Here is an 18,466-nt window from a genome sequence, read left to right as displayed (position 1 = left end):
CGTCCCAGCGAAAGGTGACATTTTTGGCTGTTAAGGCGGTGAGCGGCTTAGCGAGCTTGGCGAACTCCTCTATGTGCCTTCGGTAGTAACCGATCAGGCCGAGAAACTGCCGGACCTGGCGGACGCTAGTCGGGGATGGAAAATACGAGACACACCTTAGTTTCTCAGGGTCCGGTCGCACGCCGTCAGCTGAAACAACGTGCCCGAGGTATTTCCCCTCGTTTTTGAGGAATTGGCACTTAGAGGGCTTCAGCTTGGGACCCGCCCCTCTTAGTCGCACCAAAACCTGCTCAATATCGCGCAAATGGTTCTCAAAACTGTCACTGTATATGATTATGTCATCCATATACACGAAGCACAGCCTCCCCAGAAGACCTGCCAGGATAACATCAGCGGTTCTCTGCCAGACAGCAGGGCTGTTGGCCAGACCCATCGGCATTCTTTTCCATTCATAGTGCCCTGAGGGCGTGTTGAATGCCGTTTTCTCGGCATCTGCCGGATCCATTGCTATCTGCCAGAATCCCGCCGCCATGTCCACTACCGTGAAGTACCTGGCAGAGCCCAGCTGAGAAAGCGTCTCCTGTATATTGGGGATAGGGTATGGATCGATGCGAGTTACGGCATTTAGTTTGCGGTAGTCCACTACCAAGCGATACGAGCCATCTGGCTTTTCCACCAATAGTGCTGGTGCTCCCCAGGGTGACATTGAGTGTTCGACAATGCCGCGATCAATCTGGTCCTGCACCTGCCGCTCCATCTCCTCACGTTGGGAGTAAGGAATCCTGTACGCACGCTGGTAAACGGGCGATGAAGTGCCGGTTTCTATCCTGTGCTTTATAACGCCACAGCAGCCCAAATCCAGGTTGGACGCGGCGAATACCTCCGAGTAGTCGTTCAGCAAAACAGCCAGAGCCTCCCTCTCCCTGGATTTTACGTGAGAAAGATCGAACGACACCTTTGGAGCAGCCGAAGGACTAGCATGCTCTACAGTTGCGAGTACCGTATCGGTGGGCTCACGTTTCTCTATTGCAGAGGTGAAGAAAGCCAATGTTTTGTTCTTGGGAAGGCTCAGTGGCTGCTGGCTACAGTTAACCACCCGTAGGGGCACTCTGTGGGCGTCATTAACTGTCACGAGGCACGCGGCTGCCTTCAGGCCATTGCTGAGAGAGTCGACCGGCTCAAGCACTCCCACGGCGCCGCTCTCTACATCTGAAGGCACAAACGCGTACAAAATGTGCTCCGACCAAGGAAGGACGACCGCCTCATCGACCAGCCTGACGGCAACCTGCGAATATACCTTCTCCAATGATCCCACTGTTTGACGGGTGTCAATATCGGCAATGCAAATCTCAGCCCCTCTCCTGTTCAAAAACGCAACTTTTGAGCCGCCCGCATTAACCTCTTCCTCAGAGAATGAGACTACTACCTTCCCTTTTCTCAAAAAATCCTGCCCTAATATACCTGACACTCCGTTTGGCAGAGACACCGTGTGCGGGCATACGTAGCAGGGGTGCTCCAATGCAATTCCGCCGAGAGAGAAGTGTAACCGGTAGAGTCCACTTATGCCAAGAGGATCCCCCGTTATGGCTACAAATTTGGTTGCCGTACCACCAGACGCTTCCAACACCTCGCGGTCCCCCTTCCTTTGAAGCGTGTTAAAACTGCTTTCCTTAAGCAATGTCACCTTTGACCCCGTATCTATCAACAATTCCATGCAACAACCATTTAACTTGCAACGCACAACAGGGCATGCCTCGTCGGCCACACAAACTACCACCACCTCATCATCCACTGCTCCCTCCCCATGCTCCTCAGGATGGTGAGGACTATCTAGTTTTTTGTCTCGGTATCTGGAGCCCACTGTAGGCTTGCTTAGGGCGTGTCTCGCCTGCTTCTCTTTGTGGCTCCCCACGGCGCACGTTTTGGCAGAACCTGGCGATATGTCCGCGACCCTGGCAAGCGAAGCATACGATTTCTTCAAAATCTCGCATACCGCGCCTGTAGCTTTGTGGCGGTCTCCGGTTTCCCGCGAATGGGCGCTGTTGAGCGCGCGCTTCAACCTGGCATTCCACCTGCTGAGATAGCAGCTGTTCTAAGCGATCTAACCGCTCTGTCAAGAGAGCAACCTCAGGGTTGAGCACCGCTCTCTCTATGACGCGTACTCTCGCTGCGGCTGTCGTTAACGCCTCATTTTGTTCCTCATCCAATGCGGCCGCCACGGCTTGGTCGAAATTGCTCGGCTTGCGCGAGAGCACGAACCGGCGCACGGGGTCTTGCAGACCAGCCACGAACAAAGCGGTCATTTCCTCTTTAAGTAGATCCTCCGCGTATTTCTTCCTTAGCTGGTCCCCTTCCTCCTCCCTGCTTAACGTATCGCGTGCTACGCGCTGAAGCCGCGACGCAAACGTTCGCACGTCCTCCCCTACCATCTGTCCGGCGTCACGGAACCTCTGTACCCGCACGTGACGTGGTTCAGTGTCGAAATGCTCAAATGCGAGCTTCTTAAATTCCGCAAATGATTTTGTGGTTTTTACTTTTTCGTCTCGCCATGCAAAATCATGAGCAGCTCCTGCCATCTTACACCTCGCCATTCCCAGCATTTGAGCATCGGACCAACCCCCCATTTTCCCAATCTCTTCTAGCATGGAAAAGAAATCGCAGATTGGAACCCCTGTCTTATCTCCTGTAAACATCGGAATGACGCTTCCTAATGCCAGCATGCTTGCTCCGAGCGACGGCTGTGGAGTGGGAGCTCCCTCAGATACAGACATTTTTTTTTTCACTCAAGCCCTCCGGTGCCTCAAGCCTCTCAAATGGGGGTAAAAGTCCCACAATCAGTCCCGTGATTCCCCTTTGATTACAATTTTGAAGACATGAATGTCGCAGCATTCAGAGGACATTTGCTTTTGAGACCCCACTTCTGACACCAGTGTGATGACCCCCCATAATGCGCAGGTCCACACGGGACGGAGAGGCAAAGAGACACCGTATGGCTCAGTTTAAACAAACAGATATATTGAATAATTACACATGATTAAGATTAAACATCAGAGGCTGGGGCGTCCGCGCTTACGTGCCGACGACTTCATGGGGACGATGGAGGGGCTCCGGAGTTGAGCTCGCACGGTTGCTGGCAGAAGCTGCACGCCGTCGGGCTTCGGCGCTGAAGGCCCCCTTGGCGAACGATGTCGTCCTGAGCGTACGTTCTTCGGTACTCCTTGTCGGTTTTTATATCCTCTTATCCCCACACTCCCTAGGGTGAGGACGCCCACGCAGAAGTGGGGGGGGGCCTAGGGCTTTCACTTGGGCGCACAAACACACCACCGCACTTATGGTCTCGCCCCCTCACGTGTTGAGTCCGAGGGAAAGAAGGTTGTCGTCGAGGTAGCGCATAGCGTCGGCTGTGGTAAGGCACGCTCTGGCCCGCTGTCGGTTCCCGCGGGTCACCGGCCTCCGTTCTCCATCAAATGACACTCGCCCCTCAAGGCCGGAACGCGAGGTCACTAAAAGGCCGGGAAAGTGGTCCCTTGTCCTGGGATGTGCTCGGAAGGGTTGATTGATGATGCCCGCCATCTTGCCACGGGGCCAGGCCCGCCGAAACGAGGCCGCCCTGGAACGGCCACGGCAATGGGGGAAGATAACGCCCGTCTCCCCGCGACGGCGGCGGCGGCGGGGTTCGTCTCGTGCCGACACTATGAAAAGGGGGTCCGGTTGGGCTTAAACCCCTTCGTTCTGGTCGTCACTCTCAACGAGTATGGCTCGGTAATTGATGATGCCGCTGTCATCTGGGTCGTCTCCGTGCGGTCCACGGCGGCAGGCCCAAAAGCAATCTCACTCAAGTTGCTTGCAGCCATATACAGTAGAAACACTAAAGGGTGTCCGGTTGTGCTTTCGCCGCCACTGGGGGCTCCGTCTACGCCGCGCCGTCGAACGCGGAACCTCGTAGCACACACAAGGAACGTCACAGCGCAGTGCTTTCGAAGCTACGTTTTAGTACGCCATATGAAGTTGCTCGTGGCAACCTGAATCGCGCAAGTCCCACCGGTGGCAGCACCTGCCATCCTAGGGCACTGGCGCACCGCTTAATCGATGCACCACCGCACCAGGAGCAGTATGAGGACTTCCAGGGATATATGAATGTTAATTATATAAAGGCCAATTATGCATATGGGCCTTAACCATTAGCTATCGCGTCGTATATGCTTAAGGCAGAGCGCGGGCAGCGGTACGGCGACGGCTGTCTTCGAGAAGTTAGCGCGCTTATGAGAAGGCGTGCAGTGGCGTCGCGGAAGCGGATACGCAGGGCCATGCAGAGGGAGCATCGCCAGTTGTGTAGCATCGGGTTGCATCACCACGCGTCGCGCGGCTACTGCATTTACTAAGTGAGCGGGCGAGTTTACGTCATCTCAAATGCAAGCATCTTAAGTGCCTCTGTCGCCTTTTTTTATTCGACGAAAATACCACTCGGTATAAGTTTAGACTGGACAGGCGACTTTTGCTACGAATGGTGTGTTGAGTTCGGCCATGAAATGTCGAAAAATAAAATAGGAGTCCCTTTCCCGTGCTAGACAACGCTGCGGCGCACCCCGTGATGCCTTTCGTCAGTGCGGTGAACCCGTCTTTCCACCACAGAACACGACAAGAAAGACCAGCCACTTGAACCGGCTGAATTAACGTGCCCAAGGTGTCCTGTCGGCGGCGCATCATCCGCGCATACTCGTAGCAATTGCCAAAGGGCCAAAGAGCGCCTTGTGCCATGGCGCTCTTTGGCCGCAGATGCCCTTGCGCCATAAAAATTCACTATCCTATCAATAGCAGTTGACCGACGAAGTGCCGCGACGTCCCATTTCGAATCTGTCTGCACCTCGCCGCGGACTGATAAGGTCTTGTAGATATAATTTAGTGTGGCGCGCATCAAGAATTGCTTCCGCACGACAGCGTTTAGGGTCCCAGGAACGATGGAGGACGTACGCTGTAGAACACCACGTTAACGGACGCATGTATATTTGTGGCTGTGCGTCACCAATGCGCGAGCTGGTCTTACCTGATTGCGCCTGGGACGATTTCGTTGGAGCGGATGATGAGGCCGATATCGGAAAACCATATAATGAGAAAAAAAAACAACGCGCGGAGTGCGAGAACGCTCGCACAATCAGGAATCTGATAAGATTGTGACGAAGACGCCGTCCTGCTACCGTGAGCGCTTCCAATGCGATTAGTTATCACCATCATCAAGAGTCATGTCTCTACAATTAATCCTGTGCTGTTCCAGCTGCGGCCTGTCCGTCCACGCAAACTTCATTTAATTGGCCCACCTAACTTTCTGCCGCCCCCGGTTACTCTTGCCTTCTCTTGGAATCCAGTCCGTTACCCTTAAGGGTCAACGGTTATCTTGAATTCGCATTACATTTCCTGCACAAGCCCATTTCTTCCTCTTACTTTCGACTAGGATGTCATTAATCCGCATTTTTTTCCCTGATTCACTCTGCCCGCTTCCGGTACCTTTTCCGATACCTGCATATCGGTATATCGGCCCTAGACCTCCTCAGCCGCACTATATCAAGCCCCGCTATGCTCGCTATTCCCGAAGACGCCAACCACCAAGCCGTGCAGGTGGGCTTCCAAGTCCTCTGTTCCGGCTCCCTCCGACAGCGGGACTCCGCCCTCTTCAGCGGAACTGACGATCATGACGCTGAAGACTGGCTCCCATCATTCGAGTGGGTGAGCACATGTAACAAGTGGGACGATACTACCCAGCTGAACAACACATCTTTTATTTGACCGGCTTTGCCAACCTGTGGTTTTTAAACCACGAAGCAGGCTTCTCCACGTGGACTGCTTTCAAGGCGAACCTCACCGAAGTGTTCGGAAGTCATGCTGTGCGCAAGCTGCACGCCGAACATCGCTTTCGCGAGCGCTCTCAGCAGTCTAGTGAGACGTTCACAAGCTACATTAAAGATGTGGTAAGCCTATGCTTGCGCGTGAACGCCCAGATGTCTAAGTTGATGCCTTTAAGATGCTGCTGTCGCGAGATCTCCGCACCGTCGCCGACGTCGTCGGTCTCTGCCAGAGCTACGACGAGCTGCGCAAGGAGAGGCTAAGCACCCGCCAGCACGCAGCCCCTGTCGAGTCGCTTGCTGGCCTGTCGGCTACACCAGACCACTCGAAACTTTCGGCACAAATCAAAGAATTCGTGCATGAGGAAGTTGCACATCAACTATCGCCTCTGCCATTCCACTCCGCGCGATCTCCGTACCTTGCGCCAGACCTTCACACTGTCATGAGCGAACAAGTGGCTGAGGCCCTTCCGCCGGTCGCTCCGCCCGCACCAGCACAGCCGCCCGCACCTGTCGCTGCACCTCTGACGTACGCTGCAGCCGTCGCACGGCCGCGGCCGCCTAACTACCGCCCAACCTACGCTCCACCTCAAGCGTGTGCGCCCCTCACGCTGCGCCACCTTTCTTTTGCGACCGCTTCGACAATTCGGCACTCTCTGGCGTACTAGTGACAATCGGCCTAAAACCTTCGTCCGTTAAGTTTCGAGATTGAGTCCATTTAAAAAAATGCATTTAACCTTGAAATCATTTGTGCAGCACTTCTTCGAAATAGTCTCCCTTGCAGTCTATACACAGCTTCCAGCGCTTCTTGAGGTCTTGGAAAGAGTTGGAAAACGCTTGTTTTGGCAGTGCTGCCAGCTCCTTTGCCGCGGCGTCTTGAATCGCCTCCACACTCTCCATCCAGCGACCTTTTAGGGCTCTCTTCAAACGAGGAAACAGCAAAACATCGCATGGGGAGAGGTCTGGCGAGTATGATGGACGGGGAAGTACAGTAATGCTGTGCGTAACGAGAAATTTTGTCACGCTGAGAGCAGTGTGTGGCCTTTCGTTATCGTGCAGAAGGCTCCATTGTCTAGACGCCCTTAAGTCAGGGCGACGGCGTCGCACTGCATCACTCATGTGTTGGAGCACGCGGATATAAAACTCTTGATTCTCCGTCTGGCCTTGTGGGACGAACTCGTGGTGTATGACACCTCTGGCATCGAAAAAAAACTATCAGCATCGTCTTCATTTTGGTCTTCTGTCGCCGCACCTTTCTCGACGCCGGAGGGCTTGTGGACTGCCATACGGCGGTTTACCTCTTTGTTTGAGGATCGTATTGAAAACACCGTGTTTCGACTTCAGCAAGGATGCTGTCCACGAATGCAGCGTCCTTCTCTGCCTCGGAGAGCAAATCAGCGCTCACTGAGGCCCGCATGTCCTTCTGGTCCTGTGTGACGGAGTGCGGCACAAATCTGGCATTCAGCTTTCGTTTCCTCAAGTTTCACGCAAAATTTGGTGGCATGTTGCCTTACTAATATCGAGAGCATCTGATAGCATGCGGACTGTAATGGTGCGGTCCTGCTGTACGAATTCCCTGAATTAAGCTACGTTGTTTTCATTCCGTGAGGTTGAAGGGCACCCCTGCCTTGTGTCGTCTTCCACCGACGTTCTCCCCGAAACGAACCTCTTTTGCCACTCGAAACCTCGCGCCCGCGATAATGTCTCATTGCCGTAAGAGTCACGAAGGAGCTCATACGTCTGTGTGGCTGTCTTGCCAAGCTTCACACTGAATTTTTATGTTTACACGCTGTTCGAGGTGGGCGTCCATCTCTCCACATTCACTCACAGTAGAATGCGCAAGCGACTAGTGCCAACGTATGGATGGATGGAACGATTGATGGATGGATGGATGGATGGATGGATGGATGGATGGATGGATGGATGGATGGATGGATGGATGGATGGATGGATGGATGGATGGATGGATGGATGGATGGGTGGATGTATGTATGTATGTATGTATGTATGTATGTATGTATGTATGTATGTATGTATGTATTTATGTATGTATGTATGTATGTATGTATGTATGTATGTATGTATGTATGTATGTATGGATGGATGGATGGATGGATGGATGGATGGATGGATGGATGGATGGATGGATGGATGGATGGATGGATGGATAAGGCTGAACCCTTTAAATCGGGCGGTGGCTCAAGCCACCTAGCCATGACTTATGAAATTTTACTCTTGTCTTGAATTAAGCCACCAATCAGATAACCATCTCTTGGTTACTTCTACCCACTTAAAATCTGATTTTCCTTCACTGTCCTTAAACCCCAATGCTTTGAATAAATCAGCCCTGCTGCTTTCCACACCAGGGTGAAGCCCTTTACAGAAATGTATCAAGTGTTCAGCCGTTTCCTCTACCTCTCCGCACGCAACGCTCAACGTGACTATCTCGTGGTACCTTACTCTATATGTCTTAGTCCGCAAAACTCCCGTCCTGGCCTCAAACAACAAAGAGCTTCCCCTACAATAATTGTAGACAGTTTCTTTGGCAATTTCCTGCTTAAAGATCCTTTATGTTCCCAGTGCGGATTTCTTCAGCATTCGTTTTTCCACTGGGCTCTCTCTGTTTCTTTAACCTTTTTCTTAACCAATAATTGCTGATTTGCTCCCCTACTGCTGTCCAGATATTCGCTTCTCAATTTTCTAGCTCGCTTCATTTCGTATCAACATTCCTTATGTACACGTATCTGAAATATTTTCTAGACCACTGCTTTTCCTCCATTTTTCTCAATCGCTCCTCAAATGCTATCGTACTGCTAGCTTCTCTGCTCTCGAACGACGCCCATCCCATATCACCCGGTACCCTCTGATCTGGTGCATTGCCATGTGCTCCCAAAGCTATCCTCCCTACGCCGTGTTGTTTGATTTCTAACCTTGCTTGAACATCTGGTCTCATGCACAGGACCGCAGTACCGAAAGTCTGGCTAGGAACCATCATCCCTTTCCAGATCCCTCTTACCACTTCATACCTTTTGTAATTTCACAGTGCCCTATTTTTCATGACAGCTGCATTCCTACTAGTTTTATTCATTACATAATTTTCATGATCTGTCAGATACTCAGCACCGTTATTTATCCACATCCCAAGGTACTTGTAGTCATCCACTACTTCTAGCGTGAACTCCTGTATTCTATGCTCGCCCACCTCATCATTAAATATCATGAGTGCAGATTTTTCCTTACTAAGCTTGATACCTAATCTATCTCCCTGTGTACCACATGTCTATCAACTTCTGCAAGTCTTCCTTGTTGTCATCCATTATCACTATATCATCCGCGTATGTTAATCCCAGTTATGACTGTTTGATCCATTTCCTTCGTTTGAAAAGAAAGGCTGACGCCTAAACCGCTCCTCTCTATAGCTAGGTCTCGAACCCTTGCAGGTAAAACACGAACAACAAAGGAGACAGAGGACATCCTTGCCTAAGCCTCCACTCTAACTCTACAGGCCCTCAAACATTTTTTCCACATTTTATGAGCACTCTGTAGCCTTTATACATATCTTTTAAAGGATTAATTACTCCATTTTCTACATCCAATGTGCCCAGTATACTCTTGAATGACGTTGTGGTTGGCTTCCCTAATATCCAGAAATGCTAGCCATAGGGGCCTGTGTTCCTTTTCAGCAATCTCTATACACTGTATCAATGAAAACAGTTATATTTCTACATGTAGTGCCATCTAGCGGCTGCCACAGCAAATAAAATAAATTGCACAGGTTCGCCTGCAATGATGGCACTATAGATTCGCTTTAACATTTAATTTGGTTTGCTTTGGGGAACCATTTCTAGAGAAGGAAATAAATCATTCTCGAAACTTTGCGGTCAAAGGTTGTATTTCTTGCTCTTGTGGATTACCTGGTCATGTGGCCTGGCTTTGCCGTCGTCGTGTGTCAGTTTCCAAAGTTGCCGGTTACTGGCCTCCTCCCAGTGAATACTAACCGCCAGCCGAGCCGCCACATAGCAGCTCTCTGCCACCTGATTGCACTACCTTCTTCATCCGGCGCCTCTCCGTTTCTCCCATGCGTCGGCGCCCGGATCTCTCGCAAGAGGAAAATAATAGATGCCGCAGTTCCTGAGGCGAGAACTGAACCACCAGCGATATGTCCAAGGCCTCAATTATATCCCGCAAATCTGATCCCCGTTTCCGTAGAGGGTGTTTCTGTTCCGGCACTTGTCGACACATGTGCTGCTGTTTCTGCCATGGCCACCACCTTTTGCCGCTCCTTGCGAAAAGTGACGACCCCACTTTCTGGATTCTCGCTGCGTACCGCAAGCGCGCAGGCGATTGCGCCGTTAGCGACGCGCACGGCTCCCGTCGTTATTCAGGAGGTCCTCTGCTTAATTAAATTCGCCATTTTGCCAACCGGTTCTCATGAAGTCATGTTGGGTTGGGGCTTCCTGTCGCGCCATCATGCAGGTTCGATTGTGTTAGTGCTGAACTCGAGTTCCTTGCGCTCAGCGGGTCCTCGTCGCCCGATGCCCCTTCTGCTGTTCCTGCCAAAGCCGTCATTGCCCAAGACATTGAACTGCCTGCCTGCTCTTCTGTTCTTGTGCCCATCTTTTCTGAACTTGTTCGCGACGGCAACGCACTTTTTACACCATCGCACCTCTTTCTGTGTCGCAAGTACCTGCCTATACCTTACACCGGCCTCATCCTGTCAACTGGCCTTAGAGTTGTTCGTGACCAATCCGTTTACATATGCTTTCGCAGTGCGTCGCGGTGAGTGCCTCGGTACCGTCCAGATCATTGATTTCATTCTCTATCGCAATGAGACTGACGATTCGCCGTCCCTCGACGTAGATGCCCTCAGCCCACCGGTTCCTGCAGTCGACACTCCACCTCCAGACGTTTTCCCTCCCTCCAACGACGCCTCTCTCCCTGCAGCTCAAACCACTAAACTTCTCGCGCTGCTTCATCAATTCATTTCCTCCTCCGATGCACACCAACCCGCTTTGACCCGCACGTCGACTATCACCCACCACATCGACACTGGTGACACCATGCTTCAGAACGTCGTGATTCAGGCCACACGCAGTCCCTGGTTCTCACCCGTGGTACTTGTGAAGAAGAAAGATGGCTCTATTCGTTTCTGCGTTCATCGCCGCCGCCTGAGAAAGATCCGCGAAAGGTTGTTTACCCTCTTCCCTGCATTGATGATGCGCTGGACTGCTTTCAAGGAGCGGAACTATTCTCTCGATTTATGCTCTGAGTACATGCAGGTCGTAATGGAAGCCGACGTTCGCGGTAAAACCGCATTTGTGACCCCTGATGACCTGTATAAATTTAACGTCATGCCTTTTGGCCTCCGTAATGCTTCGGCTACTTTCGAGTGCATGATGGGCACCACTCTGCGCGGCCTGAAATGGAAGTCGTGCCTCTGTTGTCTCGACGACATCGTGATCTTTTCTCCCGAATTTGCGACTCATCTGTTTCGGCTGAAGCACGTCTTAACCTTCTTTACGGACGCCGGCCTTCAGCAGAGCTTGAAAAATTGTCGATTTCTTGCCCGTGAACTGACAATTTCAAGCCACTCTGTGTCGAAAGAGGGCATCCGCCCCGACACCGCCAAACATCGTGCTGTGGCGGCGTTTCCAAAATCTACTTTTATATATAAACTGCGCAGCTTCCAGGCCTCTCTTCCTATTTTCGACGTTTTATTCACAACTTTGCGGCTATTGTTGCCCATTTAACACAGCTTCTCGGCAGCAACGTGGATTTTTCGAGTTGCTGGTCTGCGTGCGACGACGCGTACAACACCTTGCGCAGTCTCCTCATGGCACCACCCATCTTGCGTCACTTCGACCCACAAGGTCAAACCGAAGTACACACGGGCGCCAGTGGCATTGGCCTCGGGGCTGTCCTCGCCCAACGGAAGTCTGAATTCGAGGAATATGTAGTTGCTTACACCAACCGCACCCTCACGAAAGCCGAATCCAACTACTCCGTGACGGAAAAATAGTGCTTGGCCATTGTCTGGGCCCTTGGAAAGTTTCGACCTTATCTCTATGGCCGTCCGTTTGACGTGGTCACCGGCCACCATGCCCTATGCTGGCTTTCTTCGCTCAAAGATCCCTCTGGTCGTCTGGCTCGATGGGCTCTCCGTGTACAAGAATATAGCATATGCGTGTCGTATATCGGTCGGGCCGCAAGCATCAGGACGCTGATGCCCTGTCCCGCTCCCAGCTACCGGCCGAATTGGCAGCCTCTCCGCCTTCGAATCCACTGCGCCTCCACTCACCACCGGCGGTATGCCTTCTGAGCAGCGTAAAAATGAATGGATTGCCTATCTTCTTGACTTTCTCTCTGACCCATCTACGGCCCCAACGTCCCGCCCCCTTCGCCGCCAAAATTCAAATTTTGCAATTTGGGATGATCTGCTTTATCGGCTCAACTATAACTCTTACCGATGAAAATTGGTTCTCGTCATTCTCCGACATCTCCGGTCGCAAATCTGCCCCTGTTTCCACGCTGACCCGCAATGCGCCCACACGGGAGTCTTCGAGACGTACACTCGCATCTGTCTCGAATACTACTCGCGCGGCATGTATAACTTCATCCTAAAATACGTCCGATCCTGCCCGTCCTGCCAACGCCGTAAGCAGCTGCCTCATCACACCGCTGGAGAGTTGCAGCCACTACATTGTCCGCCTCGTCCCTTCGACCGTGTTGGCATAGATTTATACGACCCTCGGGAGTACGCCGCTGCTGGCAGCCATTGATCACCTGACCGGGTATGCAGAAACCGCCGCGCGGCAGGCTGCTTGTGAAGTGGCCGCGCGGCAGGCAGTTTGTGAAGTGGCGTCCTTCAATTTGCAGCGCTTTATACTTCGCCACGGGGCTCCTGGTTAACTTCTTTTAGCAGTGACAGTGGACGCGACTTCTTTTCTGACGTCGTTAAAGCTCTACTCGCTGAGTGCTATATAGTTATACGGACTACCTTGTACAGCCTACCATGCAAACAAATTGTCTACTGGAACGATTTATTCGCACTCTGGGCGACATGCTGGCTATGTGCGGTGCTGCCAACCACACGAACGGAGTCCTCGTTCGACCCTATATTACGTCCGTCTACAACGCTGCTACTTAGTCCGGAACAGGCATCTCCCCATTTTTTCTGCTCTACGTCCGGCATCCATCCGCTCCCATCGACACAGCTCTCGCATACCGCCCTGCATGATCTGAGTGTACAACTGTTTCTTAAGCTTCCCAGCACGCAGAAGTCTGCGCCCAGATTGCACGGCCGCTCACGGTAGACACTCAGGGGCGCCAAAAACACCGCAATGACGAAGGTCAGCTTGATCCGGATTTTCTCCCGGTTTATTGACCTGGCTATGGATCATTTCCACTGCTCCCGGCCTCTCAAAGAAACTTCTTTCGAAATACCATCGCTATTACAGCGTCCTGGAGCGCACATCCTCAGTCAACTACATTATTGAGCTACATTATTGAGCCCCTAACACCGTCTTCCGATCTCCGCCGACGTGGTCCCGTGACTGTGCATGTCTAACGACTCGAGCCGTACTACGACCCGGTTGTGTGGTCGGCCCCATGAGTCGCCAGGATGGCATCGTTTCTCCCTGGGACCATTGTGAAGGAGAAGGGCATTATCCTAGGCGCACTGCCATCGCTCAGAGCGAGAGCGTGCCGACCTGGACAGACGAGAGACTCTGCCGCCGCCGTGGTTTCGCCGCCGCCTGAGAGCTGACATAAGCCCCCGTTACACTGTTGTATAATTTTATCTTTAGAGATAGTGGTAAAGTGCCATTCATGATCATAGAGAACCTGCCAATTGAATCCGCTCCACCTCATTCTTCTTCAAATTATTTGACTCTCTATTAAGTTGGGAGCAATGGCGTCGGCGAGCGGCCTGTGACTGCGCTGTAGGGCTTGAAAAGCGCCTTAAATCGGGTCTAGCTCGAATAAGCAGGCGCGCATAGACGACTTACACTGTCCGTCTTCGTATTTTGGCTGTGACACGGGAAGAAAAACCACTTACTATGGAGCTCGAATAGAACGAACGCAATCCACGCGACCGTCAGGTTCATTATAAGTGGGCTCGACTGTATATACATGTAAACATCTCTCAGTAAAGCCGTTGATACTCAGCGCTCTTCCTTGTGTCATCTTCATGCGTCGTTTTATTTTTAGAGGTGCAATAATTTTCTGCCAAAGTATTTACGAGTTTCGGCTATAGGTTTAGTGTAGCAAACGGACACAAAGGTACGGTACTTCAATCTGAGAACGACTTTTTTTCGTCCTGTATGTTGTTTTCATTATCTTTTTACTAATTTCTGAGAGAGATAACGAACGTATATATGTGCGCCGCCTAGGCATGGCTGAATTACTCGCAAACTCCCCGCATCACTGCTGCCGCTACATTTACATGAACTATAACAGTTTTTGTATTTCGTGTTACTGGGTGTCGTATTTTATGGTAGTTCTTTTTTGCAGCTTTCCCGTTGAGGACCCACATAGTCCACGACGATGCGCTCTGCGTTATACTAAATCTTAAATCGGCGTGTGTCCAACCATAGTTTGCGGTGTTTTGCGGGGCACTCGCAGGTGGTTCCTCAGCCATATGTAATGGTAGCCCTAATTAGGCAACGTTATACTATAGCCCTCTACATATTCTCACCTGCTGGCGCAGCTGAGCCACCTGAGTCGCATACGGCCTGTGGCGCGTGGCAGAGATAGTTGTAAATACTCAGTCAAGGACAGAACGAAACGCAGGAGTTGAATATAGCAATAACTGCCTTTTCGCGACGAAAAAACGAAGACTGTGTTACGGTTTCAGGGAAACATTGAGATGAGGTGAGCTTGCTGCGATTACGCCTTGAAAGTGGTTTGGGTGTGATCAGCATCAGCTTAACTTAGAGCGGAGAACAGCGAAAGTGTGAAAACCAGCTGGTGCATTCGTGCGTTTCAAGGAACCCGCATACTAGAAGCCGGTTCCTGTCGCCCTTGGCTAGGCAGGTCAACGAATGCACAATTAAGAGCCCTCACCTTCCTGGAAACTGTTTCTTCAACTTCGTAAAAGTAGATGTCCGTCATGTCGACCTCGTCGAACCCCTTCCACCGCCTGGTCATCACCGAATAGTAGTGGGTCTGGACATAAGCGGGATATAGGGTGCAGATCTGGAAGAGGAGGTGAACGTACACTCTCCGTCCTTTAGAGAAAAACACAGCGAACAGTCAAGTCTACTTCGATCTCTGCGGCGGGAAAGGTGGTAAGCGGTCGGCCAGGCGATGCTTTGAGCTAGAGGCGTCCGAATGGCACTTTTGCACGGCTAGATATTATAAGAATATTGAACCGCTACCGAATCGAGCATCGTCAACCTCTAGAATTCGCGAACACCAGAGAGACGTGGAGAGGTTCGGGCAGAGCGCTCCCCACACTCAGAACACACACTTGCCGACCCCACCATTCTCAGTGTTTGTGCTGAGATCGTTCCTTCGCTTCAGAAAACCAAGTGACGGGTGGGTCAAACTTTGTATGTGGCTCCTTATTAGGAATGTGTGCAGTAGTGATGCGATAGGCATATTTTATGCAGCGAGATTAGCTGTTCGCGTGTCGGTTCTGGTGGCTCACGTTGCCGCTGCTATTTTTCCGAAGAGCACGTTTATCACGCATACAAGCACACATACGTTCTTCTCTATGTTCAGTTTATTATGCAAGGACGATGTTTAGTAGTGGGTCCGCATTTTTTTTTCTTTTAACGTCCGCACACCTGTGCACGAACATCTGGCTTAGCAACGACACACACATTTACCATGCTTGACATCGTGGTAGCGTGCCGTTCTAAGGGGGCCAGATTTTCTTGAGCGTAGCGAAGCTCGTCGCCCAAGAGTCTTTAGAACATCTCTTCAGATATCAGGACTGTTCTGGAAGTGAGGCATTGAATAACTGGAGACACCATTTTCGAGCACGTTCTTCTTCAGCCCACCATGACGCCAGAAGTCAATGAGCGTGCCCCTCGAACATTGACAGAAAGAAGAGAAAGAATTCTGGTGGAAGCAGTAGTAACCGCTGAGTCACGCTCAGACCGTTGACAACGCTAGAGACAACGGCGAGAGGGATAATTTTTCGCCAAAGTGAAGGCCCTACTGACACTCTCACAAGCGTATCAGAAAAACTGCCGGCATGTTAAGCAAGTCTGAATGAACAGACCTCTATTTGTGATGTGTTCCCAGAAATGGTTCTCAGGAACGAAAACAAATATCTGTCGTTAAAGTAAACTTGCTATAAGCATGTTGTCTTCTTGACGCTGATAGTGCCAACCAATACATCTAGCCCAACACTCTTCGTGAACTCGAAGGCATCGATCTTGTGCAATGAAAGCTGATACAAGAGCGGCAGCCGATCAAGCTGTGATTTTCCGCGCAGGAACGAGTTGCCGAGGACGCCAGGAGAAAAAGAACGGACGTCCTGAAAGTCGCGTACTGAAGAGTTCAGATTTTAGTGACGGAACCACTTCTCTAAGCTGCGGCAATGAGAATGAACTGTCGATGGCACTTTACTACGCACTCTCAACTTTGCAGAAAATTGTTCTACATTACCAGCAACGTGCTGTTGTGGAAAGATTGTGTCTCGCCCTTCATGCAAAAAATTGTGGTGATGTTAAGTGCGCGACTTATTTTTTTTGTAGCATCTCTTAGGGGCAACTTATGTCCCACTGACAATTTCGATTGGACGACATTAGGGCTACTGGGACATACTAGTGGTCCTTTTTCTATCCATCCAGTAATGTGCCGAAGGAGTTTGTTTATGCTTGGTATTCTTGGCATAATAAATCATTTTGGAAGAAAGATCGAGTTCTATGTTCCCCAACGTAGCCCCTGTAGCCCTTAAGCCGCTTGTAACCACTTGCCCATGCAAAGGTTTAACAAATTAACTATGCTATGAATAAGTGCGCTGGAAGGCAGAAACGTCGGTCCCTCCTAAAGGCATTCTTGTACTATAGGCGTCAAATGAAATGCGAACAGCGGAACGCGTGGCGAACGGTCCAGCTTAGGCCGTCTGCCTGTCGCTAACAGCGATAGGCGCCCGCACCCGTTTATCGACACTTTTGCTTGTCTTCTCTTGAGTTCGTTTTCTCGCTTTGCCACTGGAGCGCAAGTGAGCGCAACTGGCGCAGCGCAGTTCCTCTGGCGGCAGCGGCTGTCGCCCGCGTATGTAAAGCGAGCGCTTATAGAGCCCTGTCTAGCAGCGCTTCCATTTTTCTTCCATAATCGCGGCGCTATAAGCGCCTGTTCTGCGAAAAAATGAAGGTTGACCAATTCAGGAAAAGAGGTTTCGTCGTTGATGATCGTGCAATGGCGGTACTGTCCGCAGTATTTATACGTGAATCCAAACTTGCGCTCAAGCCTGTACTTTCTCCATGCGGAGAAAAATGACTGTTCATAATCACTGCAACGATATTGCGAATACAAAGCACCGCACTTCCGAGACACTCTCACGGAGGCCTTGCCGATGGTGGGGTGCATTAGGCGAGAAATTTCAAGCGGCCTGACGAAGCATCATAGGGAGTTTTAGAATAGAACTACTTACAAGTCGTCTTATACAGAGTGCTGTTTATCCAGGGAGATAGGATCGCTCGCTTCACTCGCTGCCGTCTGCGAAACCGGTCTGTGCAAATTGTGATCGGTGAAAAGCATGAATATGGCGCTTCAGCGGCAAAACGAAAGTCAAATAAAACAGAACAAAACTATCGGAAACCATAAGACCGCACCTGTAACTGATAACGACAGGCAGACGGCCTGATGTGGACAGTTTGCCAAGAGCTCCACTGTTCGCATTTCATTTGATAACAATAATACAAATTAGGCCTAGTGTTCAAATATCACCCGTTTTGAAATGCAGAATTCAAACTGCATGTAGTCGAAAGGCTGTACTCGGAAGAGCACATTTGACCAACAGAAGAGCAACGGGCTACAAAGCGCTTTGACTGATTTAGCATGTAGTCAACTTTTTTGTATCCCTCTGGACCGCGGGACGAGCAGTTGCTGATAAACTCCGGGCTGACAAGCCGTATAGAAACCGTTCCGGCTGTGTACACCTCTGAGAGAATGCGACAGCCTGTTACCATATTGAATAACTGTTAACATATTGAGCTCTTTCTCCTGCTTCCTCGGACCCTTTGAAACTAAATTGCAGGGGAGTGGAGTGGGCCTATGTGCAGTCTTTTGAAAAGAGCAGAAATCACATGAGCAGGGGAACCAGGGGGAATGATACCACTGGCCTGATGGTAAAAGTTTTCTGCCTTTGAGTCCACCCACGACTTGGAATGGGCTGACAGGAAACAGGACTTCGCTGTGCCAAGCTTGTCTGTCTTGGAGTGGGGAGTAAACATATACACGCGAGATGGTGTAAAACAAAACTTGGGCCTGGGAACTGTACTGAGTGTGTACTTAACACACAACGTTAACACAGAACAGAGTCCAAACACGCAATATTTGAAGTATGGGTGCATTTTTGTGTCATAGAAGGCACAATATATGGTGCGTTACTTATGTTTTTCCTACGCTCTTTGACGCCTTCTGCTCAGAGGGCATTAGCACTAACGACGCCA

At 50.8% G+C, this 18,466-nt stretch overlaps 1 protein-coding gene across 1 annotated transcript in view; it reads right to left on the bottom strand.

Annotated features, from left to right (window-relative positions):
• The window catches only part of LOC144123026 (uncharacterized), a 253,091-nt gene that overhangs the window by 31,471 nt on the left and 203,154 nt on the right, over positions 1-18,466 (bottom strand). Inside the window, exon 15 of the mRNA XM_077655952.1 lies at positions 14,901-15,032. Coding sequence (XP_077512078.1) covers positions 14,901-15,032 — 132 coding nt within the window. The remainder of the gene's footprint in view (positions 1-14,900; positions 15,033-18,466) is intronic.

Source organism: Amblyomma americanum, chromosome 3, assembly GCF_052857255.1.
Source record: "Amblyomma americanum isolate KBUSLIRL-KWMA chromosome 3, ASM5285725v1, whole genome shotgun sequence".
NCBI lineage: Eukaryota > Metazoa > Arthropoda > Arachnida > Ixodida > Ixodidae > Amblyomma > Amblyomma americanum.
This window is presented reverse-complemented; position numbering and strand designations above follow the sequence as displayed.